At 39.3% G+C, this 25,440-nt stretch overlaps 1 protein-coding gene across 1 annotated transcript in view; it reads left to right on the plus strand.

Moving 5' to 3' along the window:
* KCNH5 (potassium voltage-gated channel subfamily H member 5) overlaps nt 1-25,440 on the plus strand; it is a 302,879-nt gene that overhangs the window by 13,486 nt on the left and 263,953 nt on the right. Inside the window, exon 2 of the mRNA XM_018053761.1 lies at nt 18,008-18,131. Within this exon, the coding sequence (XP_017909250.1) occupies nt 18,008-18,131 (124 nt within the window). The remainder of the gene's footprint in view (nt 1-18,007; nt 18,132-25,440) is intronic.

Raw genomic sequence — 25,440 nt, forward strand, 5'->3', positions numbered from 1 at the left:
AAAACCGAGATGGAGAAAATTGAAAGATTACTAGGTATAGTGTGAAGCTCTAGATATCACCTGCATTATCACTTTGCCTTCTAGCTCCCTTTTCATTCCTTGGAAGAAAATAATGCAGCCAAAGAGAGCTTTGCTCAGTGTGATTGTGTGCAGAAGTGATTTCTGTGTTTTTCTTTCAGAGGTTCAGAAAAGAGTATCACAGGTCAGGTAATTAACCTGATCAGTCTGGTTGTTTTGTGGATTAGAAACATATAGCTTCAGATTTTCATAGGAGGCCGGCTCATATGAGAGACAAAATTCTGAGGGGTATGTATATTTCTTAAGTGGGTTTTTTAAATTGAAGTATAGTTGATTTATAATGCTATATTAATTTCAGAAGTATAACATAATGATTTAAAATTTTTATAGATTATACTGCATTTAAAGTTATGATGAAATATTGGCTATACTCTCTGTGCTTATAACTTGTAGCTTATTTATTTTATACAGTATCAATAGTTTGTAGGTCAGTCTCCTATCCCTATCTCGTCCCTACTCCCTTCTCTAACCAAAATTCTAAATCAAATGTAACTTCATAATGAATATTTGACAGTCAGTAGCTCAGCTGGTAAAAAATCTGCCTGCAATGCAGGAGACCCAGTTCAATTCCTGGGGCAGGAAGATCTGCTGGAGAAGGGATAGGCTACTGACTCCAGTATTCTTGGGCTTCCTGGGTGGCTCGGATGGTAAAGAATCCACCTGCAGTGCAGGAGACCTTTCAATTTCACTTTTCAGTGTTGAAATACCCTTTCAATCCCTCTTAGAAAACAGTGATTGGTTCATGAATTTCATTTTGTTGCTTTCAAGCTTCAAATTTCCCTTCTTGGCCACTGATTTTTGAAATTTGAATTCTTTTGCTCTTTGAATCGGAGGATTGTGGAGGGCGGGGTAATACTTGGAGCTGTGAGAGTCTACACCCCAGTCCTTCCCTTCCAGTGCTCACTTTGTGGGTTTCACCTCCGTTGGAGGAGCTCTATGCCAGGGTTTTAGGGCTTTCAGAATAAGAGTGATGACTTCTAGGTGATGTGCTTCTCCAAGGTTAGGACTAAATGAATATAATCAGAAGGAGAATCTGGTTGACTTCCCTCAGAAGCAGCTCTAGCTCTTGGAAGAAATATAAATTTGTGAGCAAGTTTTATTCAGTGCTTCTGGCTTCTTTTTGTGAAGACCTTTCCTTTCCTACCTCCATTGCCTGTCTTCTCTCTTCCTCAGGACTCTATAGAATTCCTTTGTGTCTTGTAAAAGCAGAAGTTAGTCTCTCCATTGTGTCTGACTCTGCAGTCTCATGGACTGGGACCCACCAGGCTCCTCTGTCCATGGAATCTCCAGGCAAGAATACTGGAGTGGGTGGCCATCCCCTTCTCCAGGGGATCTTCTGACCCAGGGATCAAACCCTGGTCTCCTGCATTAAGGTAGCACTTGTTAAAATATCCAAAAATTTCTCTGTGCTTGTATGGTAAAATACTTCTCTCTAGGGTAATTTGCATAAAAATGATGAGAGGAAGAGAGAGAGGTCTAACCCCTCAACAGGTGTTCCATACTTGTTATTGTTTATGAAATTTCTGGATCAGAAAAGGGTGTAGTTTTCATTAAAAACAAAATAAATGAAACAAAAACCTCAATAAGTATCTAATCATGCCAGACACAGCTAATGTTGCATCATTAGAGGAAAGGCATCATTTTCCTAGAATTGCCAGATATAGCTAATGTTGCAGTAGAGGAAAGGCATAATTTTCCTAGGAAGGGGAGCATCTAATATGCTTTTATATTGTTTTCATTGACTGAATATAACCTTTCTTCTTCCAGAAACTTCTGTCAGCAAAATTATTGACCTCATGGTTTGTACACCATCTCCCTTAGGAATGGGATTAATGTGTAGTGGTGTTAAATTGAATGTAGCTATTTTCCTTGTTGTCTGAAGAAATAGCCCTGTAAAGAGGAAGGGCTTCCTTTATATTAAATGAAAACAAAAGTTTAAACAGCAGTTCAGAAATATAATGGAGGAAGAGAAAGTCTTAGATAGTGAGACCTAATTCTATCTTTCTCCCCCACTAAATTCCCTTTACCTGTGTTTGCCAAATTTTCTAGCGTCCCTGGCTGGCTTTCCTATCCTTAAAAGTAAGGAAAGGATGCACAAGATGAGTGTATTCATGAGCTTGGGGAATCACTTGATGACCTCACGAAAAAGCAGATTCTGATTCATTCGCTCTGTGTGGGTCCCAGATTCTGCATTGCTCATAAACTCCCAGGTGATACTGGTCCACGCTTTGAGTAGCAAGGTATGAGAGCAAAGTTCTCCAGACCTGACAGCATGAGGCTGACCTTTGTGGCTGTATTTTTGTGTGGCTGCTGCTAAGTCGCTTCAGTTGTGTCCGACTCTGTGCGACCCCATAGATGGCAGCCCACCAGGCTCCGCCATCCCTGGGATTCTTCAGGTAAGAACGCTGGAGCGGGTTGCCATTTCCTTCTCCAATGTATGAAAGGGAAAAGTGAAAGTGAAGTCACTCAGTTGTGTCTGACTCTTTGCGACCTCATGGACTGCAGCCTACCAGGCTCCTCCGTCCATGGGGTTTTCTAGGCCAAGAGTACTGGAGTGGGTGGCCACTGTATTTTTGTGTGGCTGCCAACATTTAGGGTTTATTGAAGTAGATCAGGGCTTCTCCACCCTGGCTACATGTTAGATCACTTGAGAAGATTTAAATATTGAGACTTATGCCTGTTTGTCACTCCAGATCCATGAAATCACTCTTTTGAGAGGTGGGGCCCAGAACGAGTAACTCCTGTGATCCCCTTCAATTCTCCTCAATCTCCATCCCAATCAAATGAATAGTCAAATATGAGAAACACTCATAAAGATCCCGGTGGTCTTGTGATTTAGTTTTTGACCTTCCAACCCTTGAGGAAAAAGTGTTTCACTTCATGTCCATCTCTGGGAGGATATTGGATGGTCTTGAAGAAAATACAATGAAATGTTTTTGAGCCCCAGACTCTTGCAGAGATCCATTTGAGAATCTGTTCTTGTGTGGGATTATTGCTTCTGAAATGTTTTACTGGACTACTACCACCTGTGACAGAAAATTACCCAATTCTTAGATTCTTCAATAGGAACATGCTACTGCTGCTAAGTCGCTTCAGTCATGTCCAACTCTGTGCGACCCCCATAGATGGCAGCCCACCAGGCTCCCCCATCCCTGGGATTCTGTAGGCAAGAATACTGGAGTGGGTTGCCATTTCCTTCTCCAGTGCATGAAAGTAAAAAGTCAAAGTGAAGTCGCTCAGTCGTGTCTGACTCTTAGCGACCCCATGGACTGCAGCCTACCAGGCTCCTCCATCCATGGGATTTTCCAGGCAAAAGTACTGGAGTGGGGTGCCGTTGCCTTCTCCAACAGGAAGAATACACAATAGGAACATATGTGTATTTAAAACATTGGGACATGATTGTTGCTAAATCACATGGCTTATAACCAACACAAATTTATTTCTCACTGTTCTGAGGTCTGCAAAGCCATGGTCAGGGTGCCAGCATTGTCAGATTCTGGTGAGAATGCTTTTCCTGGTTGTAGACTGCTGACTCTCATCATATCTTCCTCATATGATTGGAAGCCAAGCAGAGGGAGCAAGCTCCCTTGTCATTATTATAAGTGTCCTAATCCCAGTCATGACGGGCTCTATCCTCATGACCTCATTGAATCCTAAGCAAATCCCAAAGTCCCACCTCCTAATACCATCACACAAGAAGTAAGGTTTCAATGTATCAGTTTTGGGAGAATGCATACATTCATTCCATAATAATCAGGATTGTGATGGTAACTGAGAATTATGGGCAATTTCTTTAATGGCTTTGTGTTTCAAAACTTCTGAGGTGGTCTCGCTTTCGAGATTTGCAACTATCTCCTTTGCAAAAGATGTTATCCTTCAGTAACTAGATTGCTTTTCCCTGCCATGTTTTAAAGCCAAAGGGAATTAAAATTTTCTGGAAGCAATTTTAATTACTCTGCTATCTTGTTCTTAATATTTGTTAATAATACCAGATTTCACATTTACTGCAATAATAATTTTCATGACTATAGGGAAATGGAGCAGTTGTGTGAATATTTCATATTACATACTGAGTTTCAACAAACAGATAAGTTTCCAAAAGAAGCTCCTGGACTATTTATTTAATACTTAGTAATTTCCATTTAATTTAGCCTTTAAAATAAAAATGTCTGTCTTTTTTTCCCACTTTCTCCTAATATTTTATTTTGTAGTTTAGCTCTTAGTATAATTTTATAGATTTTGGTTTGCAGGGTCAACATTTAAATTTTTATTTTTCCTAGGGTATTTGTTTATACACACACAGAGAGAGCTTACACAGAAAGCTCTGTGTATATAATACAGTTGTAAAAGAATCTTGTACACAATAAACAATAATAGTTTATAGTTTATAAGTAATTTTTACTCCAATGGTTAGCTTATAAAGATTTTGCTCACATTAATCTAATCTCCATAAACTACCCAGAGTGGTAGGCATTGCTATGAGGAAACCAATAACCTAACTAAAATTCCCCAGGTTTTTCACAGTAGCTCCCTTGGTTGTATTGAGACAATCCAAGTGTTGGCAGAAAATTTGTGGAAAGGGCTTCTAGTGATAATTAAAAAGACAATTTTTTAAAATTGGAGTATAGTTGCTTTACAATGTTGTGTTAGTTTCTGCTGTACAGCAAAGTGAATCAGATATATGTATGCACACATCCTCTTTGTTAGATTTCCTTCCTATTTAGGTCATCACAGAGCTTTGAGTAGTTTGGTGATAATTTGTAATGAAAATTTACTAGTTGATGACTTGTTATATGAAGGAGCTAGCACTATGGTTACTTTTCTCAGTTCAGTTGCTCAGTCGTGTCCGACTTTGCAACCCCATGAATTGCAGCACTCCAGGCCTCCCTGTCCATCACCAACTCCCAGAGTCTACCCAAACCTGTGTCCATTAAGTTGGTGATGCCATCCAACTATCTCATCCTCTGTTGTCCCCTTCTCTGCCTGCCCTCAGTCTTTCCCAGCATCAGGGTCTTTTCAGATGAGTCAGCTCTTTGCATCAGATGGCCAAAGTATTGGAGTTTCAGCTTCATCAGTCCTTCCAATGAACACCCAGGACTGATCTCCTTTAGGATGGACTGGTTGGATCTCCTTGCAGTCCAAGGGACTCTCAAGAGTCTTCTCCAACACCACAGTTCAAAAGCATCAATTCTTCGGTGCTCAGCTTTCTTCACAGTCCAACTCTCACATCCATACAGGACCACTGGAAAAACCATGGCCTTAACTAGATGGACCTTTGTTGGTAAAGGAATGTCTCTGCTTTTCAATATGCTATCTAGGTTTGTCATAACTTTCCTTCCAAGGAGTGTCTTTTAATTTCATGGCTGCAGTTACCATCTGCAGTGATTTTGGAGCCCCCCCAAATAAAGTCAGCCACTATTCCCACTGTTTCCCCACCTATTTGCCATGAAGTGATGGGACCAGATACCATGATCTTCGTTTTCTGAATATTGAGCTTTAAGCCAACTTTTTCACTCTCCTCTTTGACTTTCATCAAGAAGCTCTTTAGTTCTTCACTTTCTGCCACAAGGGTGGTATCATCTGCATATCTGAGGTTATTGATATTTCTCCCGGCAATCTTGATTTCAGCTTGTGCTTCCTCCAGCCCAGTGTTTCTCATGACGTATTCTGCATATAAGTTAAATAAGCAGGGTGACAATATACAGCTTTGACATGCTCCTTTTCCTATTTGGAACCAGTCTGTTTTTCCATGTCCAATTCTAACTTTTGCTTCCTGACCTGCATACAGGTTTCTCAAGAGGCAGGTCAGGTGGTCTGGTATTCCCATCTCTTTCATAATTTTCCACAGTTTATTGTGATCCACATAGTCAAAGGCTTTGGCATAGTCAGTTCTCAGTTAGACTTTATAAAATATTCAGAAATGGTAGAAACAGTTCTTATGTTTGCCTTCCTAAACCCAGAACACATATTGCTAACATGTAATCATTAAGACTTTGAGGTAAGAGCTGGTGAGCACACAGTTTAGTTACTTTGCTCTCTGTTGGTCTAAATTAATGGAATCAAACTCCAAGCATAAAGATGAATGGAGAGCATATTTCTTTGACTTTTTTTTTTAACTTTAAACTCAGTACAAGCAAATATTCTAGTATGTACCTAGCAAATATCTGGATTGTCCATATTCTATATTATTAGTTAAAATTAAGTATATTTATTTTAAAAGTAAGATTGAAGCCAGGCAATATGTCAACAACTCACTGTTTTAAAAAAATTATTTTTAATTGGAGGATAATTACTTTACAATATTGTGTTGGCTTCTGCCGTGCAACAACATGAATCAGCCATAAGTATACATATGGTCTCTCCCTCTTGAAGCCCCCTGTACCCCATCCCACCCCTCTAGGTTATCACAGAGTACTGCTTTGAGCTCCCTGTGTTATACATCAGCTTTCCATTAGCTATCATTTTTACATATGATGATGTATATTTTTCAGTGCTACTCTCTTGATTCATCCCACCCTCTCCTTCCCCCATGGAGTCCAAAGTCTGTTCTCTATGTCTGCATCTGTATTCTTGCCCTGCATATAGGTTCATCTGTACCATTTTTCTAGATTCCATAAATATGCATCAATATATGATATTTTAAGAAATTGTGGTACATATATATACAGTGGAATATTACTCAGCCATGAAAAGGAATGTATTTGAGTCAGTTCTATTGAGGTAGAGTAAAACAGATTGCTTTTGATTCCAACTTCTGTATTCTTTTCCCCAAACCACTCTGCCTTCAAGCTAATATAAGAATTAGTCTTCCTTGGTGTGAATTGTTTTAAGACTTACCTTTCATTCTTAGTCATATTTCCCATAGAAAAGGTTTGAATTTGCAAATATCTCCATCAAGAATTGGAATTTAAGGAGCTTTGTGCTTCCTGCTTCTGACCTCCTGGGGCACTGGGGCTTCGTGAGTCTCTCACTCATTACTGAATGGAGTGGTACATATGACATATGGTTCAAGACCTGGTACAGAGCAAGGGCTCTGCCCCTGGCTGCTTTTGTTATTAATTTTGTTATTACACAGTAATACTAGGATACAAGTGAAATAACAAACAACAGCAAATGGATCATGACAGCTGAGCCCTGCTGAGCTGGAGTCTTCCTTTTCCCATGTGGAACTGTTGAAAGTGGTACGTTGGGGCAGGCTAATATTTTTAATAACAGATTTAACTAGGGACAGTAAGAACTTCTGATCTAAATCTTTAAAAATGTCTTGAAAACAAGTCTATTTATGAGAGAGGCAGACGTGCAAGGCCTTTGGGAATAGTTTGAAGCAGGTTTTCAAAACCAGGAGATATGACTCTTCACAGGGCATAGATCGATTTCATGGGTCTTGACTGGCACACTAAAAGACTGAAATGGAACAGAAGTGGAGTACATCTTGTACAGAAAGCATTTTCTGAGAAATATTTTCAGTTGTGCATACATGTGTGCATGTGTGTAAACACACTGAGTCACTATGTAAAATTTATCTCTTACTATCAGCTTTAATTAAACAAAATTGAAAAACATTGATTTGGATAGTTTTGGGGGAAAGAAAGCCCTTTAATGTTTATAGTCCTTCTGTTTTAGAACTGTGGAATTCCCTTTCCTGGCATACTGGGCAATTCCTCTAATCAAAAAGGTAATTACTGTGTTGGGATTTTGTATGCACAGTAGGCATAAAATGTATAATTCTGAGGACTATATCATCCATATGAAAAGACAAAAATTACCACAGATGAAAGCATACATGAGGTATTTAGGGAGGTACTTCACACTAAATTTAATGATATTAATTATATAAAGAGATCCCTGTAAGAATCTATGAATGTGTCTGTTTATTGATATAGTCAGGGCTTCCCAGGTAGAGCAGTGGTAAAGGTTTGCCTGCGGTGCAAGAGATGCAGGCTCAATCCCTGGGTCAGGCAGTTTCCCTGAAGAAGGGAATGGAAACCCACTCTACTATTCTTGCTGGGAAGTCCCATAGACAGAGGAGCCTGGCGGGTTACAATCCACAGGATTGCAAAAGCATTAGACACAATCTAGCAACTAGAACAACAAAAACATTGATATAGTCACTCAGTTAGCAAGCATATATTATATGCGAGGCACTGTGTTAGGTATTGGAGGGTCAAATAGGACCTTACAGCTCAACAGGAAGGTATGTGTTAATCATGTCATGTCATGACACAGATAGGGATGAAATTGCAACCTTGATAAGGGCTGTGATGGAGAGGCACATTGTGTCTAACATTATTAGGGATGACCTGGTCCAAAGGTCAGGGAAAGGTTCTCTAGGGTCATGACAATTGAGTTAAGGTCTAAATAAATGTAGATGTCAACTAGATACAGGGGGAAAGAATAATGTTTAGACAACGAGAATGTCAAGTTAAAAGGCCTCCTGTGATGGAAGAGGATGAAGCTTACAAGAGAAAGGAAAAGTCACTGTGACTGTCATGCTCAGGGCAAGGGGCAGAATGCTGAGAGCTGAGGCCTGACAGACTTTGAGGTCATTATAGACCATGGATACGTTGGAGGGTTCTGATAAGTTACTGATGGATGTTACAGCAGGAAGGGGACGTGATCCGGTTTGAATTTTGAAAAGACCTGCTTGGCTTCAGTGTGGATAATCACTGAAATAGTCCCCAGTGATTCCTTCATTTAGAGGGTCTGAGTAAACTGATTAGATAGATCTTGGCATGCTGTAGGGGAGAGATGATGGAAGCTTGGAAGTGGAAGATGATGATGAGGATCTAGAGAAATGGTGAGATTTGAAAGAGTTTTAGGAGATAGAGTTAATAAGATTTGGTAATACATTAGATATAAGGTGATCAGAAAGATCTTGAAAAGATGGCTCCCAGATTTCTGGTTTACATAATTGCATTGTTATTGTTGTGCAGTTGCTGAGTCATATCTGACTCTTTGCGACCCCGTGGACTGCAGCATGCCAGCTTCCCTGTCCTTCACCAACCCCTTGGAGTCTCCTCAAACTAACGTCCACTGAGTTGGTAATGCCATCCAACCATCTCATCCTCTGTCACCCCCTTTTCCTCCTGCCCTCAATCTTTCCCAGCACTAGGGTCTTTTCCAATGAGTCGGCTCTTCACATCAGGTGGTCAGAGTATTGGAGATTCATAATTGCATAATTCCTCTAAAACAGGGAACACTGGGAGAATATCTGACCTGGGGGAATGACAGGTCATATACATGTTACTGAGGTACATTTAAGCTATCTAAGAGGAGAGGTCAACCTGGGTATAAAGATCTAGAGTTTCTAGAAGAGGTCTGGTCTGGTGATATAATACAGTTATAAGTTACTGAATCTGTGGAGATAGGTGAAAGCATAAGAGAAGTGGACATGAAGGAACTTGAATATATACTCACTGGATAAAGAATGTTGAGCCTGCAAAGAAGAGGAGGAGTATATAGAGAATCAGGGAAATGTTTTTTATGAAAGCTAAGGATTGAAACATTTTTAAGGAGGGAGTGGTTACCAGTGGTTCTGAATTAAGTGAAAAGAGCAAAAAATGTCCTTTGGATTCAGTGACATGAGAAGTAATGAAAGGTTCTTGTTGAATGAAAAGATGCCAGGATTCTTGGCCCCTGAGGAGAAGAATTCAATCCGGGGCCAGAGACGAGGCTTGATTGCTCAGAGCTTTTGTGTAATAAAGTTTTATTAAAGTATAAAGGAGATAGAGAAAGCTTCTGACATAGGCATCAGAAGAGGGCAGAAAGAGTACCCCCTGCTAGTCTTCAGCTGGATGTTATATAGTCACTGCTGCTGCTGCTGCTGCTGCTAAGTCGCTTCAGTCGTGTCCGACTCTGTGCGACCCCATAGATGGCAGCCCACCAGACTCCCCCATCCCTGGGATTCTCCAGGCAAGAGCCCTGGAGTGGGTTGCCATTGCCTTCTCCAATGCATAAAAGTGAAAAGTGAAAGTGAAGGCGCTCAGTCATGTTTGACTCTTACTGACCCCATGGACTGCAGCCCACCAGGCTCCTCCGTCCTAGTAGTCTGTTAATGAAAGAAAGGAATGTCTTAAAACTCAGAATGGCAGCAGGCCCCTCACCCATAAGATGCATTCTGGGATAATCTTGGCACCAAATGTTTCATCCTGGGCCATAAAATGATTAACTTGAATCTTGTAGAAGGACAGATTACCATACAAATAGTTTCATTTACATAGATTCAGTTCAGTTCAGTTCAGTCACTCAGTCGTGTCTGACTCTTTGCAACCCCATGAATCGCACCATGCCAGGCCTCTCTGTCCATCACCAACTCCTGGAGCTCACCCAAACTCACGTCCATCGAGTAGGTGATGCCATCCAGCCATCTCATCCTCTGTCATCCCCTTCTCCTCCTGCCCCCAATCCCTCCCAGCATCAGAGTCTTTTCCAATGAGTCAGCTCTTCACATGAAGTGGCCAAAGTACTGGAGTTTCAGCTTTAGCATCATTCCTTCCAAAGAAATCCCAGGGCTGATCTCCTTTAGAATGGACTGGTTGGATCTCCTTGCAGTCCAAGGGACTCTCAAGAGTCTTCTCCAACACCACAGTTCAAAAGCATCAATTCTTTGATGCTCAGCTTTCTTCACAGTCCAACTCTCACATCCATACATGACCACTGGAAAAACCATAGCCTTGACCAGATGGACCTTTGTTGGCAAAGTAATGTCTCTACTTCTGAATATGCTGTCTAGGTTGGTCATAACTTTCCTTCCAAGGAGTAAGCGTCTTTTAATTTCATGGCTGCAGTCACCATCTGCAGTGACTTTGGAGCCCCCAAAATAAAGTCTGACACTGTTTCCACTGTTTCCCCATCTATTTGCCATGAAGTGATGGGACCAGATCCCATGTTCTTCGTTTTCTGAATGTTGAGCTTTAAGCCAACTTTTTCACTCTTACATAGATTAGGGGAACAATATCTGAGTATAACATACTGGTTTGTCAAGTAAGTTCTGAGCCATGAAGTGGAACCAACTTGAAGACAGAGTTTGGGGTAAATGCATAGCACATTAGCATAGCTTAAGACAAACATTTCCATAAGAAAAATTCATTGGTTATCTCAAGGTTTGAGAATAGTTAACTTCAGGTGAAACCAGGTGTCATTATGGCAACACATTATTTAAAGAGAAACCTGCTTTTAACTTTGTATAGAGAAGGAAAAAAATATCGCTAGTTTGTTTCCTCCTGCTGCTTAAGAGAGATAAAAATGTCTGACACTTGCAGGCTATTTCCTCCGTTTTGAGACCCCTGGCCTTCCTGCCTGTTACCCTCTCAGTAACTGGTGACCTCAGTAATTGGTGACCTAGGCTGTCTTTGAGTGGTGAGGACATAGCCAGATAGAAGTGAGTTGAGTGAATAGGAGCTGAGAAGAAAGAGCCCATGAGAACAGACAACTTTTATGGAAAGTTTGTCCTTTGAAGGTTTGGGCACACATACTGATAGCCAGAAAATGTGGGTTGACTGGTAACCACTAAATGTGCCATAGAGAATGGATGATTGAACTGGTTTTTAAACGTTTTGATAGGCAAAGGGATAGAGAAAGAGTATTTCATGAGGACAGAGGGCATCATGAATGATTATCTTTTGGTGACATAATGAGGAATACTGACATAAAGTATGGACTTTTGGGAGTAATGAGAAATATGTTTGTACAGGTAGAGAGGCTGAAGCTTATTTCAGAGGATTTTGTAAGTCTGGAATAGGACCCAACGATATAACCAGTTGTGAGATTTGATCTGAATGAAGAGTAGTAGGAAGGAGGCAGGGTTCGAGGGGGACAAATGAATGTTAGTTTGAAAATCAGTCTGAACATCAGGATGAATTGAGACAGGGAAACCTTGTATAACAAGCTTTAAGCACTGCCACAGCTGACCTAGTCATGAAGTGGGGAGCATGTGAATTAGGGTAAGCTGTCTAGGACTGGCCTGGGCTAAAAGGGGAAAGAGGTTAATTTTAGGTGATCATATTACAAATCTTTATAACTGATGCTATATATAAATGAAAATGTTATATATTTATAGAAGAATTTATGAAGCATGTATATAGAAATAAGCTTATTTAATCTCTAATCACTTTATGTATCAGAGAAAGGTAGTATTATCATTCTTATAGCTAGAGGACAGCTTACATGAAACTGGTGTCCTAAAACTTGTGACCCTCTGGCCCTTTGTGCACCTTGTGTTTTCTTTGAACTTTGAGGTCTACTTTATTTGAAGTGAAAGATACAGATCTTGGGTTCAGTTGAATTAGTTTTGACAAATGCATGTATATACCTCAATAATTTATATCTCTATAAAGATAGAAAACGACCTTCTCCAAGAAGTTCTTTTTGCATCTTTCCTGTCAGTCCCTCTTCCATCTGCCCCCTTCAGAAATTATTTCTCTGATCCGTATCACCGTAGATTAACCTGACAATATTTAAACTTCATGTGAATGAAATCATGGTTTCTGACTTCTTTTAGTCATCATAATGTTTTCAGATGAATTTGCAGTATTGCAATCTATCAGTATGGAGAAGGAGGGAAAACACGTGTGTGTGTGTATTAAGTCACTTCAGTTGTGTCCAACTCTCTGCAACCCCATGGACCATAGCCAGCCAGGTTCCTTTGTCCATGGGATCCTCCAGGCAAGAGTACTGGAGCCATGCTCTCCTCCAGGGGATCTTCCTGACCCAGGCATCAAACCCATGTTTCTTATTTCTCCTGCATTGGCAGGCGGGTTCTTTACCACTAGCTCCACATAATGTTTTTCAGATTAATTGGTATTGTTGCAATCTATCAGTAATTTCATCATGAGAAACGCTGGGCTGGATGAAGCACAGGCTGGAATCAAGATTGCCAGGAGAAATATCAGTAACCTCAGATATGCAGATGACACCACCCTTATGGCAGAAAGTGAAGAAGAACTAAAGAGCCTCTTGATGAGAGTGAAACAGGAGAGTGAAAAGGTTGGCTTAAAGCTCAACATTCAGAAAACGAAGATCATGGCATCTGGTCCCATCACTTCATGGCAAATAGGTGGGGAAACAGTGGGAACAGTGGCTGACTTTATTTTTGGGGGCTCCAAAATTACTGCAGATGGTGACTGTAGTCATGAAATTAAAAGACGCTTACTCCTTGGAAGGAAAGTTATGACCAACCCAGACAACATATTAAAAAGCAGAGACATTACTTTGTCAACAAAGGTCTGTCTAGACGAGGCTATGGTTTTTCCAGTATTCATGTATGGATGTGAGAGTTGGACTATAAAGAAAGCTGAGCACTGAAGAATTGATGCTTTTGAACTGTGGTGTTGGAGAAGACTCTTGAGAGTCCCTTGGACTGCAAGGAGATCCAACCAGTCTATCCTAAAGGAGATCAGTCCTGGGTGTTCATTGGAAGGACTGGTGGTTGAAGCTGAAACTCCAATACTTTGGCCACCTGTTGTGAAGAGCTGACTCATTTGAAAAGACCCTGATGCTGGGAAAGATTGAGGGCAGGCAGAGAAGGGGACGACAGAGGATGAGATGGTTGGATGGCATCACTGACTCAATGGACATGAGTTTGGGTGGACTCCAGGAGTTGTTGATGGACAGGGAGGCTTGGTGTGCTGCAGTCCATGGGGTTACAAAAAGTTGGACATGACTGGAGTGACTAAAGTGAAGCATGATCAGTAATTCATTTCATTGTACAGCTGGGTAGTATCTTGTAGGAATATACCATAATTTTTAATCCATTCTTTTGTTGATGGACGTTTGCATTGTTTTTGATTTTTGGCTATTATGAATAAATCTGATGTGAACAACTTTCAAGTCTTTTTGTTAACATATATTTTCATTTCACTTGAGTAAATGCTTCGTAGTGAAATTTCTGGGTCATAGTTGAATATTTAACTTTACTTGAAACTGTTTTCCAAAGTGATCATACAATTTTATATTCTCATTAGCATTTTATAAAGAATTTCAGTTTTTCCACATTTTTGTCAACATTTTGTATCATTAGCCTTTATAACCACTCTAGTGGTTGAGCAGAGATATATCATTGTGTTTTTAGTTTGTATTCCCCTAATGCATGATGATGGTGAACATCTTATTCTTGTGCTTATTGGCCATTGTATATCTTCTCCTGTGAAATGTCTGTTCAAGTCATTTGCTCATTTTGTTAATTGGGTCATTTGCCCTCTGGTAGGATTTTTGGGACCTGTTTTGGATATAATTTTTTTTCTTGGGTATCAGCATGTGAATATTTTCTCTCAATATGTGGATTTCCTTTTCATTTACTTGACAGTATCCTTGAATGAGCAGTTGATTTTAATTTTGATAATGTCTAATTTATTTATTCTGGTGGCTCAACAGTAAAGAATCTGCCTGCAATGTAGGAGATGTGGGTTTAACCCTTGGGTTGGGGAGATACTCTGGAGAAGAAAATGGTAACCCATTCCGGTATTCTTGCTTGGGAAATCCCATGCAGAGAAGAGGCTGGTGGGCTTCAGTCCATGGGATCACACAGCAGTTGGGCATGACTTAGCTACTAAAAACAATTTATTTATCAACACTTTATTTTATGGTGATTAAGAGTCTTGAGCTTCCTAGGTTGTGCAAGTGGTAAAGAATCTGCTTGCCCGTGCAGGAGACTCAAGAGACACAGGTTTGATTCCTGGATTGGGAAGATCCCCTAGTATTCTTGCTCCAGTATTTTTACCTGGAAAATTCCATGGACAGAGGAGCCTGGTGGGCTACAGTCCATGGGGTTGCAAAGAATTGGATGTGATAGAGTGTGCACATTCACACACACACAGATACACACACACCCCCTGAAAGAGTCTTAGGAATTTCTGTCTTCTCAGAGCTGCAAAGATCTCCTCCTATGTGTTCTTTTTAGTTTTCACTCTTGTATTTGGGTCTATGACCTGTTTTCAGTTACTTTTGTGTGTGTGGCATGAGGTAGGGGGCATGGTTCAATTTTGCTTTTGTGGATAGCCAGTTGTTTTAGCACAGTTCATTGAAGTTGTTTTTATTAATGAAATTGCCTTGGCATCTGCTAAAAATCAGTCGACCATATCCATGTCTATTTCTGAATTCTTTAATCTGTTTCGTCAATCTATTTGTCCTCACTCCAATTTCATACTATATTAATTACCATAGCTGTATAGTTCTACAACTTGGTTCTTCTTTTTCAGAATTTATTTTGGGTTATTTCTTGTAATTTGTATTTTCATATTCTATAATTATTTTGTCAGTTACTTCAAAAAAGCCTGTTGGTAATTTCATTGGAATTGTTTACATCTGTAGACTAATTTGAAGAGAATTGAAGTCTTCAAATATCTAGTCTTTCAGTTCTTTTACATGACAGTCTATTTGTTGAAGCCATTTGAGAGCAGCTTTTTTTAGTTTTAACTCTAGACGTCTTGCATGTATCTTGTTAAATTTATTTCTAAGTACTTTATATTTCTTGATATAATTCTAAGTAAAATTGCTTTTTATTTTCCAATTTAAGGTTAGTTAATGGAAATAAAATATACTTTTATATTGCCTTTATATATGGTAACCTTGCTAAATTCACTTAATAATTTTAGATATTCTTTTGAATATACCTTAGGATTTTCTATGTAAACAGTCATATCATCTGCAAATAGATAAAAATTGCATTTACCTTTTTCACATTTATATCTTTGGTATTTTTTCTGTTTCTTTCTTTTTCTTTCTTTTCTTTTTATTTCATTAGTTGGAAATCCAATAAAATATTGAGTATGTATCATTGACTTTTTCCTAATTTTGGGGAAAAATGTTCAATATTTTAGCTTTAAAAATGATGTTAGCTATGGATTTTTTAGTAGGTCTCCTCTATCAGTTTGAAGAAGTTTTCTTTTATTCTTAGTTAGTTGAGATATTTTAACCATGAATAAGTATGAATTTTGTCAAATGCTTTTTTCAGCACTTATTGAAATATAATCGTGTGGCTTTTTTCTTTTATTTGGTTGATGGATTACCTTGATTGATTTTATAATGATACATCAAATTATGTTTATGAGATAAATCCCACTTGGTTATGATCTATTTTCTTTTTATGTACTGCTAGATTCTATTTGCCATTATTTCTTCTGGATTTTTACAAATACATTCATAACATCTATTGGTCAGTAATTCTTTCTTTAATAGTTCACTTTTCTTTGAATGTTTTTTATTTCACTTGTCAACATTCCAATGTTTGTTTATTTCCTCCTATTTAATTTGGTTTAATAGCTATTATTTTTCTAGTTTTTTTCCATGTAAAAGTTTAGATCATTGATTTTAAACTTTTCATTAAAAATAAACTTTTAAAATGAGAAATTTCTCCCTAAGCACTGCTTTAAATGTATACCACAAACTTATTATCATCCAGTTAAAAGTAACTTCTATATTTCTTTTAATTCTACTTTGACCCAGTGGTTTAGAAATGAATTGGATAACATCCAAATGCTTTAGATTTTTCTAGATAATTAAAAGATGACTTCTGATTAAATTATTTTGAGGTCAGAAAATATCAGTCAGTTCAGTTGCTCAGTCCTGTCTGACTCTTTGAGACCCCATGGAATGCAGAATGTCAGATTTCCCTATCATCAAACTTTCAGAGCTTGTTCAAACTCATGTCCAACGAGTCAGTGATGCCATCCAACCATCTCATCCTCTGTTGTTTCCTTTTCTCCTGCTTTCAGTCTTTCCCAGAATCAGGGTCTTTTCTAATGAATCAGTTCTTCACATCAGGTGGCCAATGTATTGGAGTTTTAGCTTCAGCATCAGTCCTTCCAGGACTGATTTCCTTTAGGATTGACTGGTTTGATCTTGTAGCGTGTGGTTGAAAATAATGTCTTTGAATAATTTTATTTTAAAAAGAAGCTTTAAAAATTTTAAGTTAGACTTCTGTAAATCAAGGAAATCAGTCCTGAATATTCATTGGAAGGACTGATGCTGAAGCTGAAACTCCAATACTTTGGCCACCTGATGTGAAGGACTGACTCCTTGGAAAAGACCGTGATGCTGAGAAAGATTGAAGGCAGGAGGAGAAGGAAACGACAGAGGATGAGATGGCTGGATGGCATCACCAACTCAATGGACATGAGTTTGAGTAAACTCCGGGAGCTGGGGATGGACAGGGAGTCCTGGCATGCTGCAGTCCATCGGGTCGCAAAGAGTTGGACACGACTGAGCAACTGAACTGAACTGAACTGAAATCAAGGAAAGGAAAGGAAAGGTTAGTCATTCAAGTCATGTCTGATTCTTTGCAACCCCATGGACTGTAGCCCTCCAGGCTCTTCTGTTCATGGGATTCTCCAGGCAAGAATACTGGAGTGGATAGCCATTCCCTTCTCTAGGGGATCTTCCCGACCCAGGGATCGAACCCTGGTCTCCCACATTGGAGGCAGATTCCTTACCATCTGAGCCACCAGGGAAGCCCTTCTGTAAATCAAACTGATATACAAAGAATTTGTCCCGTCATGTTTAAATTACATTAATACACTTTTTGGAGGAGTTATCCAAAGTTGCCTCTGCTTTTAAGTTTACTATTCTCAGTTTGTGAAGAAGTGACTGTAGCCTTAGTCTTAATAAACTGTTTTTAGCTGTGATTGTTATAGTCATTAACATTTATTTAATATTAACCATACTTTATTTTCATAGCATAGTATTTGCTTGAATGCAAGAGTATTGTAAACTAGCTTATTTTCAATGGAGTTTTTAGTTCATATGCAAATCTCATACTTATTGCAAATCTCACGTGTTGGTCATGCTATGCTAATAATAATTTCAAGGATATGTTTTACTGTTTGTGCTATAAAAACAACAGTTACATTTGTTTATTTTTATAAATTTGTGTTTTTAATTACTTGTACATTGTTAAATGACGCTAAAAACTTCCCTTTTCTTCTTTCTTCTTTAGAATCGAGTTTCTTACTGGGAAATGCCCAGATTGTGGATTGGCCTGTAGTTTATAGTAATGACGGTTTTTGCAAACTCTCTGGGTATCATCGAGCTGACGTCATGCAGAAGAGTAGCACTTGCAGGTAGGTAAAAGAACAGCCCAGAATGTTTTCTAAAGTTTAACTAAATGTTGAAGGTGATTAAAAGGCTTAAATTTAGATTCACTGTGATATCATGATTTGTGATAAGAAATACATATTTGGTCTTCCACCCAGTTCCTGGCACAGAGCTCCTCAATTCTTGGCTTTTCTTGTGATATGTTAATGAGGTAACTTTTGGAAAGCCCTTAGATAACCTAAGGATGGGGTTGACTGCCAGAGAAATCAACCATGTGATTAGAAGCAAAACTTTTCCCCAGTCTCCTGGAGAGGGGCTGGAGGTTGAATCAGTACCAGTGGCAATGATTTAATCAGTTATGACTGTGTAAAGGAAGCTTCCATAAAAACTCAGAGGACGGGTTCAGAGACCTTCCAGTTTGGGCAACGTGTAGAAGAGCCGAGTAGCATATCTGGTAAGGGTGTGGAAGTCCTCTACCTTGCCTCTGCATCTGTTCCATGTGCCCATTTCTGAGTTATATCCTTTTATGATAAACCAGAAGTCTGGTAAGTAAAATGTTTCTCTGAGCTCTGTGAGTTGCTCTAGCAAAGTATTTAAACCAAAGAAAGAGGTCTTGGGAACCTCTGATTTATAACTGGTGCTGAAGTCTAAGGTTGGGAACCAGTCTGAATTAGGTGGATCAGAAGCACAGCCAACACTTAGGCTTGTGCTGATGCCTGAAGTAAACGGGAGGGCAGTCATGTGGGACAGAACCCTCAGTGTTCAACCTGCAGAATCTGATGCTGCCTCTGGATAGATAGTTGGAATTGGAATTCCAATTCCCCTCTTCCCCAGATTGGAATTGAGAACCTATTGACTCACATAAAACCTATAGGGCAAAAATTATATTAGAATATTAAGGAGATTAAATTGTCAGTAGAAATATATAGTTTAAGAGGCACTGGTGAGAGCTTTTGCTAAGAGAAGTATTTTTGCATAGCTGTGAATTTATCAATTCATTAAAAAAATATTTTTTAATCACCCTCTATGGGCCATGAGCTATTCTATGTGCCAGATTATCAATGTTGTTGTTGTTCAGTTGCTCAGTCATGTCTGACTCTTTGCGGCCCCATGGACTACAGCACGCCAGGCTTCCCTGTCCTTCACCATCTCTTGGAGCTTGCCGAAACTCATGTCCATTGAGTCGCTGATGCCATCCAACCATCTCTTCCTCTGTCGTCCCCTTCTCCTCCTGCCTTCAATCTTTCCCAGCATCAGGGTCTTTTCTAATGAGTCAGGTCTTCGCATCAGATGGCCAAAGTATTGGAGCTTCAGCATTAGTCCTTCCAATGAATATTCAGGGTTGATTTCTTTTAGGATTAACCGGTTTGATCTCCTTGCAGTCCAAGGCACTCTAAAGAGTCTTCTCCAATACCACAGGACTGGAGAAACAGACTTATCGAGGGCACAAACAAAACCTTCTGCTCATCAGGACCTACAAAAGACTGAACCAGATGTGCCTGTGTCCAGGAGTTTCTGGCAGAGGTGTGGGTCGACAGTGGCTTGCTGCAGGGCCAGGGGCACTGAATACAGCAGTCCTGGGAGCTGTGGCTTGATGGCATAGATCCTTTTGAAGGAGGTCACCTTGCCAACATTGTGAAAGATGTTCAGTCATGTCTGACTCTTTGTGACTCCATGGACTGTATAGTCCATGGAATTCTCCAGGCCAGAATACTGGAGTGGGTAGCCTTTCTCTTCTGTGGGGGATCTTCCCAACCCAGAGATTGAACCCAGGTCTTCTGCATTGCAGGCAGATTCTTTACCAGCTGAGCCACCAGGGAAGCCCATTACTGCCATTACTCCTAGCTTCCTATCAGCAGACAATTGGATTAAAGATTTACTGAGCATGGCCCTGCCCACCAGAGCAAGACCCAGGTTTACTCACAGCCAGAACCTCCCAGTCAGGAAGCTTCCACAAGCCTCTTACCTCATTCATCAGAGGGTTGACAGAATGAAACCACCATCACAGAAAACTAACCAAACCTGATCACGTGGGATCACAGCCTTGTCTAACTCAATGAAACTATGAACCATGCCATGTAGGGCCATGTAAAATGAACGGGTCATGGTGGACAGTTCTGACAAAATGTGGTCCACTGGAGAAGGGAATGGCAAGCCACTTGAACATTCTTGCCTTGAGAACTCCATGAACTGTATGAAAAGGCAAAAATTAAAAGTGATCATTGAGGCAGCCTATATCAGAGACCCACTGATATAGGGTCATCAGCACTTTTTGAGTTGCTAAAACTGTCTTGAACAGAGTCAGCAACCATCAACCAAGTAGGACATGGTTTTAAAAATTTAAAAAGATCAAAATTCTTTCATCTTGAATAAATCACACATACTTTTGTCATGTTGGTAGGTTGTACCACTGCTATTTTGTTTGACTTATGTAAAACAGAATCTGGCATTTATATTATTTATAACAATGCTTTTAAAATATTCCATATCTGTGAGCTTAAAGAGAGTATTACCAAAAAAGATCATAAAAAAGAAAAGGAAGCTCTATGTTAGGAACCTATTTAGAACTGAAAACTTTTCACAATATTTCAGTAAGACCAGATGGGATGTTTTTTCCTTGAGTTAATTTTTCTTTAATGCTCCCACTTAACTAAGTACCAAAGTCATGTTATTTTAGAACTGCAAGGTATATGAATTATTTTCTACTCCATATTCTTTATTTTTCAGAAGAAAAAACTTGAGGTAGAGTTAGGTTAAGGAATTTGCCCAGGGAAACAGTGATTGATTTTTTTCTACCTATTTCTTTCTTTCTTTTTTTCCTACCCATTTATGCTGCAAAACATTATATGCATGTACAAATATATATATTCTACATCTTCATGAAGTGTAGGGATTTCATATGGAGTTTAAACCTGACTATTTATGGAAATCACTTACAGAGGTTTAGCAAAACATAGATTCTCAGACCTCACCTTAAGCCTATTGAATCAGGATCACCCCAGGTGGGTAGGTGGGAGCAGGAATCAGTACTTGTAACCAGCAGCTCAGATAGTTCTGATGCTTAGTGAGCTTTAAGAAACTATCTGTTCAAACATCCTCTTCTTCCACTTATCCTCTGCCAGTGATCCTTATTTTCTCTCTATTAAAGTCATTCTCACATTCAGCCTTCACTTTCAGGCGTGAAATTGGTAAGTGTGAACAGTGGGAAACGGTGGCCCCTCTTTGAAAGACTCTCTTTGTTAGCACTGCTGTTTCTTGTGCCTTTTGTCTGCTGGGTGGATATATTAGCTCTTGGCCTAGCACTCTCGTTGAGGTGTGTGTTCTAAGTTCTGGGAGGCTAAGGTTTATATGGACCATTTCTGCTCCCTTATGTCTCAGCAGGGTTTAGATTAAATGTTATTATATAGTTTTGAAATCACTGAATTCTAGTTAAATACAGACACAAATAATTTCATAGCATAGGTAACCTTGTAAACAAATCAAAGAGTTTTACTGATTTTAATAATGACAAGTTTTAGACAGAATAAGAAACTACACATCAGTGAGTATTTGTCTTTCCCAATCCTTCTCTCATTAGACCAGGTGTATAGAGCAAAAAATTAAATATATTCCTCAGTTTGTTCCAATATTATCATTGTGATTACTCCAGACAAAGTCTCTATTTTATTTGATTCATTTTATTTCTTTTCTCCTTCATTCCATCCTCCTTCATCTTCCATAGTTATTCATTTTAGTGTATTTATTTTATGTCTTTCTAACAATTCCATTTGTAAAATAAATATGTGTATTCTTATAATGATGTTGCTTTATGTGCATTTGTTTTTAAGGCCTGCCTAATTTATACCACGCAGTAAAATATACAATTTCTTGCTCTTTTCATTCACCATTACTTTCCTGAGTTTTTTTTGTTGCTATATCATAATCTGTTTCATCATGTCTGACCATTTTATAGTGTTCTCATAGCCTTCATTTTCTATATCCACTTTACTAGTCTTGAATGCCAACTTCTGCCACTTTGCTACTCCAAAAACAAGGAGGTAAACATCCTTATAGCCATCTTCTTGTGGCCCCATGTGAGAAGTTGTCTGTCACTATGCCCAGAAATAAGATTGCTGTACAGTAGAATATATGCAGAAATTGTAAATTAACTGCTGTCAGATTGCTGTCCAGAACGGCCCTCTGTTTTCACTCTCATCTGCCTTGAGGGAGGGTTATAGACTTCCGTGGTGGCTCAGACGGTAAAGCATCTGCCTACAATGTGGGAGACCCGGGTTCAATCCCTGGGTTGGGAGGATCTCCTGGAGAAGAAAGTGGCAATCCACTCCAGTATTCTTGCCTAGAAAATCCCATGGACAGAGGAACCTGGTAGGCTACAGTCCATGGGGCGGCAAAGAGTCAAACATGACTGAGTGACTTCACTTTCACATCCTTGTACTTTATAATAGCAGCTAAATTTCTATTTAAAAAAATCTGATGTGTGCCATGTACTGTCTCATTTTTATTTCAGTTAAAATTTCAAAAACTATTTTTTATGAAATTTCTGGATTCCTAGGAATTTCAAATGTTCATGTTATTATTTAATAATTGCATTTCCCAGCTTTTGGGCTGTTGCTCTATACTGAAGGACATAAAACACATTGTGTGTTAGAAAGAGATTGTATGTAGGTTTTGGGGGAGTGGCATTTAAAAACGTCTGATCTTATCTCAGACCCTTATAAAGCCCTGACATTAGAGACATACTGTCATAGTTCCAGTAAAAACCACGTTAGCATTCTACTTTTGATTAATCTGAGCCTTTTAAAAGCCTGTTCTGCCTTTTTAAAAATTATTTTTATTTATTTTTACTTTTTAAGATAGAAGGGTGGGAGGACCAATCATATAGGTAGGGAGGATAGGAGTAGACAGATGCATTTGAATACAATTCCGCCCCCCCGCCGAAGCCCATTAATAATTCTTAACCAAGCTATCAGATTAGACAATAAAGCAGAGATGTTAAATGACACTTTGTTTTCACAAGTAGTTTTATTAACACAGGGTTACCTCAGTCAACAAGAGAACATTCCATATGATGGATATCAGTCAATCCCTTTCCATCTGGCTGAGGGCTCTGCTTCACACTGAGAAAAGTACTGGAGGGCAGAGTGCCTCAGTGATCATGTCGCACTCCAAACATTAGAGATGTCTGATGCTAGTTCTAGTTTCCCTTAATTACATGTCATGGATTTACCTTTTATGACTCCATCTAAATCCTTTTAAGCTCATATAAATTAATGGGCTGTGAAACCTTTTATGATCCATTGTAGGAAATATGTAATGGTTTGATTCATCATGAAATTACTTCTTTCAGATTTTGAAAGCTGTTCCTATTTATTTCTAAATCCTTCTCCTCACTCTCTCTTAGGCTTCTTTTTGATCCTTTGACTATAGATTTCAGCCCATCCTGTGATTAACTTTCATGATGATTTTACTTTCGTGGCTGATTCTGAGGTGGAGACCACATATTTTTAAGTCAATCTGTGTGGTTTCTGTGATGAAGCATTTGCTAGGCTGTGAACTACAGCCTGTATGTAATATTATCCTTTACTTGTGGGGACTGAATGCATGTTTAGTCCAAGAACATTGTTAACCCTTAGCAGATATTATAAAGTTAGCTTCTACTGTACAGTGAAGTGAATCAGTTCCTGCATTGCAGTGGATTCTTTACCAGGTCTACCAGGGAAGCCCTTATGTATACACATATCCCTTCTTTTGTGGATTTCCTTCTCATTTAGGTCACTACAGAGCACTGAGTAGAGTTCTCTGAGCTAGTCAGTAAGTTCACATTGTTGACCATTAGCGGGTTAAGATAGATGCGCAGTGTTTATGATTGGCTTATATATTTTCTCAGGGTGCAGTTTCCTTTGTCCCATGGAAGTCTGTCAACATGGTTGCCATCCTTCCTGTCTGGTATCATAATGAGGCTCGTTTGTGAGATTATGATGGCAGAACAAGGGATCCAAAAATAAGTAAATCTTGCTATAAAGCAAAGCCACTCCCTAGAAGTTTCCAGGGTAGGATGTACATGAAAGACACACTGCCAAATGCTCAGGCAAGCTAGATATGGCCCAAGCTAGTTCTTGCCTGGAGAATCCCAGGGACGGCGGAGTCTGGTGCGCTGCTGTCTATGGGGTCGCACACAGTTCGGACGCGACTGAAGCGACTTAGCAGTAGCAGCAGCAGCCTTAAGGAAATCTCCCAAGATCAGATCTTCCCACAAGTTAGTTGTGTGGCAAGATAAGTGGCCAGAGTATCCAGCAGCAGGCTGTGGGTGAGTTTATACCTCAATGTCATGGGCTCACAAAGAAAGAAGACACACAAAATGATGTGTGTATCTCTTTCAGACACAGTGACTCTGCCCAGTAGCAGGAATGAACCAGCTCTTGCCGTCAAATTGTAAAGGGTCAAGGGAGCAGGGTTGGGGCTGGAAGGGCCTTCTTCTAACTCCACCCATGAGAAACATTCCAGTAATAATTCAGCAATTGTATAGTACATTATAATTTATAACTTCATGTACATTACCCTTTTTAATTCTCACTGTCTGAGTTATATTAACATTATCATCCCTGGTGGCTCAGAAGGTAAAGAATCTGCTTGCAGGCAAGGAGACCCAGTTTGATTCCTGGATAGGGAAGATCCCCTGGAGAAGGGAATGTCTACCCACTCCAGCATTCTTGCCTGGCAAATTCCATGGACAGGGGAGTCTGGTAGGCTACAGTCCATGGGGTCACAAAGAGTTGGACATGTCTGAGCGATTAACATTTTCACTTTTCACGGATGAAAGAACTAAGAGTCAGAGAAGTTAAACAACTTGGCCATGGATTATACGGTTTATAAGTGATCCTCTAAGTGCGATGGTCCTCTGTTATATCATGGCTGCTTCATATTATAGCAGGGATAGATTGCTTTTGTGCACCTAATTTTATTTTCTGTCCAATAAGACAACAATGCAGTTGTGGAAGTCATTTATCATTACTGAAGGGGAGTTTTGTGATCCAATACAGTAATTTGAAGTTCTATAGTTTTTTAGTATTCCCATTATATATTCCAGAAGGATAGTCAATGAGATACATAAAAGCTATATAAAATTATTTTATAGATATGTGGTTTCTAAAGTCTGATGATTATCATTTCTAAATCTTGTTTCCATTCAAATACCATTAACCATTCAAAGACTGCACTGAGCTTCAATCATCTGGAGTCAGGTTGCAGGAAACCTCTGTAAAGAAATTCAGCATTTACATAGAAGGAAAGCTGAGCAAGTAAGCAAATGTGCCGTACCCATAGTATATGCAGAAG

Source organism: Capra hircus, chromosome 10, assembly GCF_001704415.2.
Source record: "Capra hircus breed San Clemente chromosome 10, ASM170441v1, whole genome shotgun sequence".
NCBI classification, from domain to species: Eukaryota; Metazoa; Chordata; class Mammalia; order Artiodactyla; family Bovidae; genus Capra; species Capra hircus.